The sequence below is a fragment of the Salmo trutta genome, chromosome 21 (genome assembly GCF_901001165.1).
Source record: "Salmo trutta chromosome 21, fSalTru1.1, whole genome shotgun sequence".
In the NCBI taxonomy this organism is placed as follows: Eukaryota; Metazoa; Chordata; class Actinopteri; order Salmoniformes; family Salmonidae; genus Salmo; species Salmo trutta.
In genome coordinates this window covers 38,373,881-38,382,345 of record NC_042977.1, presented here as the reverse complement: position 1 = coordinate 38,382,345, position 8,465 = coordinate 38,373,881, and the positions used below count along the sequence as shown (strand labels likewise).

General features: G+C 41.4%; 1 protein-coding gene across 3 annotated transcripts in view; it reads right to left on the bottom strand.

The window, feature by feature from the left end:
• Nucleotides 1-36: 36 nt before the first annotated feature.
• Nucleotides 37-8,465, bottom strand: part of LOC115157378 (serine/threonine-protein kinase tousled-like 1-B) — a 28,615-nt gene continuing 20,186 nt past the window's right edge. For all 3 annotated transcript variants that reach the window (XM_029705571.1, XM_029705570.1, XM_029705572.1), the window contains 5 exons: nucleotides 5,354-5,523; nucleotides 4,923-5,058; nucleotides 4,706-4,817; nucleotides 2,380-2,487; nucleotides 37-2,238 (listed from right to left, as the gene is read on the bottom strand). In XM_029705571.1, coding sequence (XP_029561431.1) covers nucleotides 2,089-2,238; nucleotides 2,380-2,487; nucleotides 4,706-4,817; nucleotides 4,923-5,058; nucleotides 5,354-5,523 — 676 coding nt within the window. In that variant the 3' untranslated portion in view covers nucleotides 37-2,088. The remainder of the gene's footprint in view (nucleotides 2,239-2,379; nucleotides 2,488-4,705; nucleotides 4,818-4,922; nucleotides 5,059-5,353; nucleotides 5,524-8,465) is intronic.

Sequence of the window (8,465 nt, the reverse complement as noted above, 5' to 3'; positions counted from 1 at the left end):
GGGAGACATTATGCGCACAAACCAAAGGCGGCGACCTTGGTAGGGCAATCTTTATTGCATATGAATGACAGGACCTGACATTGCCTCCCATTCATTCTCGTATCTGTATGTATCAGACAGTGTTGAACTGCTGTGGCTCCTGCTTTATGGTCTGCCATGATGTTCACACTAAGCCCAATCTGAAACACAAGTGTCTGTTTAACGCTCCAGTCTTCCTATATAAACACTTTACATTCGGAACACTACCAATATGCTGTAATAACTCCTTATGACACCTGTTGTGTTATGCAGGCCTTATGACAGACTTCAAGTAAAGTGTTAGTGAACAGAAGAGAGCCTTCATCAAACTGCGCTTTTCCTTCATATATGTCATGAACAGTTTTATACAACTTATATATATATATATATATATATATATGACACATGGTTTCCAGACTACTAATAAACATTGCTGTGGTAAAACAGTTTGACGTTATTGGAACTCCTGGCATACAGAAGCATTATTCTTCTCACCACAGTGGAGTTTACACTTCAAAGGGCCCCTAAAGAGTAGGCTATACACTTCAGGGCCCTAGAGTGTTCCTGTTCGCACGTGTCTGCACTATCTGTACCTGAGGTAGCTCATACAGATAGATCTTAACTAAAAGCCACATCTACAAAGCAGCAAAATAAAAATGCCTTTCGGAGCACAAATGAACAAGGATACATGAGAAACCAAGGGTCTGACTTGCTAAACCTTTGCATGTGCTCAACGTTTCACCTGTTATTTCCCATCTAGAATGTAAAACGTGAAGGTAGAATAGATGATAAAACAGTAAGGGAAGGGTACAATTTCAAAGCAAAGTGGGAAAGAAGAGAATTGTTTCTAGGCGTTTTGTCTTTTATTTATTTGAGAAAACAGGTGCAAACGGGGCACTGCCTAGTGAGAGTTCAGTAAATTGAGTGTTTGACCCTCTGTACAGACTGAGATTGCAGATATGTCACTCCTACACATGAAATGTACATTGAATTTCCTCCAGATGATTTGAGTATTAAAACCTTAGTCTTTACAATAAAGCTGATCCTTATATGGTTTCATTGTGTTCTGCTAAACAGACTTCATTGCCTGAACAGGCCTAGCACTCAGCACATTGTAGAGGGATGGATCCACGGAGGACCTAAACTGCCTAAAACCAACTTCTTTCACACAGCCAGATTATATTAATCCAGGAGTAGATTTCATTCTTGATTCAAGATCTAAAAACGTGACTTTATGAACATTAAATATGAGCTTCTGTCCGACAGTCTGGGACTGAAGCTTAGCCTTAGTCCAGGACTATTTCAAGAAGTCATGTCCATGAAACCAAATCATCTTGATTATAAGTGCAATTTAGTCCAAGGTTTACTGTGAGTCTGGCAAACCAACTGATATATTCTGGGGATTCAAGCCACATCCCAAATCGACCTCTAGCACCAACATAATGGTGTAGATCTGAACTGACTGCAGAGGTCTAAGCAATATGGAGAACATTTCACTTGGCCTATCCAGGCACAAGGTGGAGATAGGCATTAAACTATCCAATCCCTTCAGATCTACAGGAAGTGCCTTCTATAGTAGAAGCTAGTGGTCTATTTAGGAATGGACTTCTGATGGGGATTCCAATAAACAACAAAACGTGTTGCTTTTTGTTTACGTTTACCTCTCCACCAATAAGAGCCCAGTTCATCACTAGCAAGGGGTGTGGCCTAGCCCCACTTAAGTCCCCATGGCAACAGACACAGCATGTCCAATGGCATGCACAAGGGGTAGAGCTTCTCTTCCTTCCTCTCTCTCTCTCTCTCTCTAAACCAGGTACACCTTCAAGATCAGAACACAGTGCAACGTTTCTGCAAAGCTACTTGGAAACATTAGCAAAGTGTCTCCACCTCCACTCCGTCTTTCTCTTTCCCCGTCTCACGTGTCATCCATTCTATTCAGCCAAACACATTCACGTCCCTTTCACAGTAGCTGGGGGATTCTGAATACCCAACACCACTCCATTTCCCATATTAGGATCAGTTCTGCTATAGGATTGGCTGGTGGGCCTGTCAGTCATGTCCATCAGCCAGTCAGTAGGAGGAGATTGAGGAGGAGGCGGGCTGAAGGGAGCCTGAGGAGTTGGTGCGTCTCATGTGAGGGAGGAGATACGTGTCAGTGCCCAACTGGTGAACGTCGAAACGAGCCTCCTTACGGTAGGCCAGACAGCGCCGGATAAACGCCTGACAGGGAGAGATAGAGAAGGAAGATGGAGCGAGAGATGTTAATCTATAGAATATGGATCAGCTTCTCATGCTTTGTCTGTCCTAGTCACATTCAGACATGTCCTGACGAGTCTACAATTCAGAGTGAGTATGAGTCACCTTGGCCTCTGTGCTGGCCTGGGGCTTGGCAGGGAACTGGACCTCTGTGGCTTTGAGGATGGTGTTCTCCTGAAGGATGTCCTGCTGAGACTGGTTATGGCCAAATGGCTGCATGAACACACACACAGTTAAAACAAAACTGAGGTATCACTGACTGGGCCTAAAATTCACCTTTTGGTCCACCAACCACTGTGGTAAATTATTTTACAAAAAATTACAGATGAGCATGCTTTGCAATCTTTCTAAAACAATAAATGCATTACTAATAAGAAGTGATGTGGTGTATTGTTTAATTTAATTTTTTTGTGACCTGAGTCTTTTAACCAAAATGTCAAAGATGAGACAAAAATGTTCACCTGCCCCTTTAAGGGCGGGAGGTTACCGTGGTAATGCGGTAACCTCCAGTCATGTTTGTTCCTGTCATGTTTGTTCCTGTGAGATTGAGTCTGACTAGTTAGTAGAAGCATTGTCTCCTCTCCCTAGCAGTAGAAACTGAAACATAGAAAAACAACCTAGCTTGTGAACAAAACAATGGAAATAGCCAAGAAACATAAGGACAAAGTCTAATTTCAGTAGACTTTTTGCTTTAAGTAAATTAGACCAGCTTTCATGCTTCTAAAAATGAATCTTTCACCAAACTCTTCACGTGCCCCCAGCCAAGAAGTGTTGTACCGCAATGTGGGATAGGCTATTTAGGATTCCAAGTTCTTTGACTTTGTGCGATTAACCTGTTTAGGATAGGGGGCAGTATTTTCACGGCCGGATAAAAAACGTACCCGATTTAATCTGGTTATTACTCCTGCCCAGAAACTAGAATATGCATATAATTGTTTGATTTGGATAGAAAACACCCTAATGTTTCTAAAACTGTTTGAATGGTGTCTGTGAGTATAACAGAACTCATATGGCAGGCCAAAACCTGAGAAGATTCTATACAGGAAGTGCCCTCTCTGACCATTTCTTGGCCTTCTATAGCCTCTTTATCGAAAACAGAGGATCTCTGCTGTAACGTGACATTATCTAAGGCTCCCATAGGCTCTCAGAAGGCGCCAGAACGGGGAATGATGACTCTGCAGTCCCTGGCTGAAAAACAGTAGGGGATTTGGATAGTGGTCGATCTGAGAACAATGACACGGTGTGCGCGTGCATGTGAAGACACTTTTTTCTTCTTTCAGTCTTTGAACGAAAACAACGTCGCCCGGTCAGAATATTATCGCTATTTTCTGAGAAAAATCGCATAAAAATTGATTTTAAACAGCGTTTGACATGCTTCGAAGTACAGTAATGGAATATTTTGACATTTTTTGTTACGAAACACGCCGGCGCGTCACCCTTCGGATAGTGTCTTGAACGCAAGAACAAAACGCAGCTATTTGGATATAACTATGGATTATTTGGAACCAAAACAACATTGGGTGTTGAAGTAGAAGTCCTGGGAGTGCATTCTGACGAAGAACAGCAAAGGTAATCCAATTTTTCTTATAATAAATCTGAGTTTGGTGAGTGCCAAACTTGGTGGGTGTCAAAATAGCTAGCCTGTGATGGCCGGGCTATCTACTCAGAATATTGCAAAATGTGCTTTCACCGAAAAGCTATTTTAAAATCTGACACCGCGATTGCATAAAGGAGTTCTGTATCTATAATTCTTTAAATAATTGTTATGTTTTTTGTGAACGTTTATCGTGAGTAATTTAGTAAATTCACCGGAAGTTTTCGGTGGGTATGCTAGTTCTGAACGTCACATGCTAATGTAAAAAGCAGTTTTTTGATATAAATATGAACTTGATTGAACAAAACATGCATGTATTGTATAACATAATGTCCTAGGAGTGTCATCTGATGAAGATCATCAAAGGTTAGTGCTGCATTTAGCTGTGATTTTGGTTTTTGTGACATTATATGCTAGCTTGAAAAATGGGTGTCTGATTATTTCTGGCTGGGTACTCTCCTGACATAATCTAATGTTTTGCTTTCGTTGTAAAGCCTTTTTGAAATCGGACAATGTGGTTAGATAAAGGAGAGTCTTGTCTTTAAAATGGTGTAAAATAGTCATATGTTTGAAAAATTGAAGTTTTTAGATTTTTGAGGAGTTTGTAATTCGCGCCACGCCCTATCATTGGATATTGGCGAGGCGTTCCGCTAGCGGAAAATCTAGATGTAAGAGGTTAAATTACCAGCTATGAAATAAAATGGCAGAAATACTTTGAAAACAGCTACTGCAGCATTTATTTCACTATAAATTTGATCATAATTAAAAAAAAATTATTCACAAATGCGAATAAAATGAGTACACTTCAGAGGTGCCCTAATGAGTGTGAGTGCTTACCTTCCGTCCATAGAGGCACTGGAAGAAGATGACCCCGACCGACCAGACGTCCACCTTGTTAGAGATCTTAGGAGGCTCCTTGCCCACCACAAAACACTCAGGGGGAAGGTACCTGGACAAGAGGAAAACATGAAGAAAGCAATATACAATAGAAAAAAACCTAATACAACTATTTGTGTGTCATGTGTTGTGTGTCGTGTGTGTGTCCGTGTCTCACCAGTATGTGCCAGCTCCCTGTGAGGTGAGGTCCATGCCGTCCACGCCATAGTTGTCATCATCCATGATCTTAGATAGCCCAAAGTCTGTGATCTTTATCTCTCCACATGCAGTCCCATCCACCAGCAAGATATTACCTGCACAGACAAGAGGCGTGAGTTGAGTATGTATGTATGTCACCTACACAAACATGAGTCACTGTGTGAACGAGTGTGTGTGTGTGTGTGTGTGTGCCTGGTTGGTTGGTGGCACCTTAATTAGGGAGGACGGGTTTCACCATGTGGAATCACCATGTGTGGAGTGGAATCAGCATGTGTTTGATGCCATTCCATTTACTCCGTTCCAGACATTATTATGAGCTGTCCTCCCCTCAGCAGCCTCCTGTGGTGTGTGTGTAACTGCTTTGAGGTCGTAGCGGGTGTGTGTGTGTACCTGGTTTGAGGTCGTAGTGTATGATGGGGGGTTTGATCTCGTTGAGGTATCGCAGGGCGTTGACTATCTGCATGACGATAGACCGCGCCTCTTTCTCTGACATCAGCTTGTTCTGTTTCAGATAGAAGTCCAAGTCATTCCCCTCACAGAACTCTAGAACCGTACAGAACCTAAAGGCAGAGAGAAAGAGACAGAAAGAGAGAGCGTGAGAGCAAAATTGCAAGATTATGTTATAATGCTGTAATTGCATCAAATGGTTGTTTTTGCAACAGAATAGAGGGTTCTTATAACTCTATTGTGTCTGTGTGAACTGAAACTGGGCCTCTGGGAGATTCAACACTGACGATGTCTTTGGGTGATACCAGGGAGATGTCTCGGGGCCAGACCCTGGTCTCTACACAATGAGAACAATTTTACATGTAACTATAAAACGCTTATTGCATTATTCTCTGTATGGGTACTACATTTAAAATCAAACTGCCCATAAGGCAGTATGAGAGGAGTTGCTATATTTATCAAATAAACCTTTTTCCACCAAGTTAGAGCGAATAAAGATGGAATCTCGACAAAACTTATAACATCGTACAAAGGGTTTCCATCAAACCAAGTATAATTGCGGAGCTAATGTGATGTAGAAAAATTATTTCAATATGTCTCTTGAAAAAAGATCATCAGGCGCAAGATCTGGTTTTAAGTCAATGAATGTCGATTTAACTCGTTGACTGCTAAATCTATTCCTTTTGTGCATGTGAGAATCTCTGCAGAGACACGTGTGGACCTGTAGGGCTAGTTTCTGGGAAATGTGTTTCATTATGTGCCAGATGTTAAGACTACAAACCATTGTAATTGGGTTATTTGCGGGAATTCTTCGTCATTTCAATAGCATTAGGTCTATGATATTGACTAAAATATGGGTTTCTGATTGTAATTCAAGTATTGGTATGTTTTGCGTGGACAGATACTGCCGCCAGTGTTTGTTTAAGATACCGTTGAAGTCGGAAATTTACATACATTTAGGTTGGAGTCATTAAAACTAGTTTTTCAACCACTCCACAAATTTCTTGTTAACAAACTAAAGTTTTGGCAAGTCGGATAGGACATCTACTTTGTGCATGAAACAACTCATTTTTCCAACAATTGTTTACAGACGGATTATTTCACTTATAATTCACTGTATCACAATTCCAGTGGGTCAGAAGTTTACATACACTAAGTTGACTGTGCCTTTAAACAGCTTGGAAAATTCCAGAACATTATGTCAGAGTTTTAGAAGCTTCTGATAGGCTAAGTGTCATCATTTGAGTCAATTGGATGTGTACCTGAGGATGTATTTCAAGGCCTAACTTCAAAGTCAGTGCCTCTTTGCTTGACATCATGGAAAATCAAAAGAAATCAGTCAAGACCTCAGAAAAAAAATGTGGGACCTGGACAAGTCTGGTTCATCCTTGGGAGCAATTTCCAAACGCCTGAAGGTACCACGTTCATCTGTACAAACAATAGTACGCAAGTATAAACACCATAGGACCACGCAGCCGTCACACCGCCGTCACACCGCTCAGGAAGGAGACGCGTTCCGTCTCCTAGAGATGAACGTACATTGGCGCGAAAAGTGCAAATCAATCCCAGAACAACAGCAAAGGACCTTGAGAAGATGCTGGAGTAAACGGGTACAAAATTATCTATATCCACAGTAAAACGAGTCCTATATCAATATAACCTGAAAGGCCGCTCAACAAGGAAGAAGCCACTGCTCCAAAACTGCCATAAAAAAGCCAGACTACGGTTTGCAACTGCACATGTGGACAAAGATTGCACTTTTTGGAGTAATGTCCTGTGGTCTGATGAAACACAAATCAGACTCTTTGGCCAAAATGACCATCGTTATGTTTGGAGGAAAAAGGGGGAGGCTTGCAAGCCGAAGAACACCATCCCAACCGTGAAGAACGGGGGTGGCAGCATCATGTTGTGAGGGTGCGTTGCTGCAGGAGGGACTGGGGCACTTCACAAAATAGATGGCATCATGAGGCAGGAAAATGATGTGGATATATTGAAGCAACATCTCAAGACATCAGTCAGGAAGTTAAAGCTTGGTCGCAAATGGGTCTTCCAAATGGACAATGACCCCAAGCATAGTTCCAAAGTTGTGTCAAAATGTCTTAAGGACAACAAAGTCAAGGTATTGGAGTGGCCATCACAAAGACCTGACCTCAATCCCATAGAAACTTTGTTGGCAGAACTGAAAAGGTGTGTGTGAATAAACCTGACTCAGTTACACCAGCTCTCAGGAGGGATGAGCCAAAATTCACCCAACTTATTGTGGGAAGCTTGTGGAAGGCTACCCGAAACATTTGACCCAAGTTAAACCATTTAAAACCTCTTACAGCTCCTTAAGGATAGGGGGCAGTATTGACAATTTCGGAAAAAATATGTGCCCATATTAAACTGCCTCCTACTCAAACTCAGAAGCTAGGATATGCATATTATTAGTAGATTTGGATAGAAAACACTCTGAAGTTTCTAAAACTGTTTGAATGATGTCTGTGAGTATAACAGAACTCATATGGCAGGCAAAAACCTAAGAAAAAAATCCAACCAGGAAGTGTGGAAATCTGAGGTTTGTAGTTTTTCAAGTGATTCCCTATCCAGTATACAGTGTCAATGGGGTCATTTTGCACTTCCTAAGGCTTCCACTAGATGTCAACAGTCTTAGAACGTTGTTTCATGCTTCTACTGTGACTGGGGAGAGAATAAGAGCCACCAGGAATCAGAAAATGACATGAGCTCAACCGCGCTCACTCACGTGAGAGTTAACTGTGTTCCTTTTCTTTTTTGAAGACAAAGGAATCGTTCGGTTGGAATATTATGGAAGATTTATGATAAAAATATCCTAAAGATTGATTCTATACATCGTTTGACATGTTTCTACAAACTGTAGTATAACTTTTTTGACTTTTCGTCTGGACTTAGTAAGCGCGTGCCTTGCATTTTGAATAGTGAACCTAACGTGCGGACAAAATGGAGGTATTTGGACATAAAGATTAACTTTATCGAACAAAACAAACATTTATTCTGGAACTGGGATTTCTGGGAGTGCATTCCGATGAAGATCATT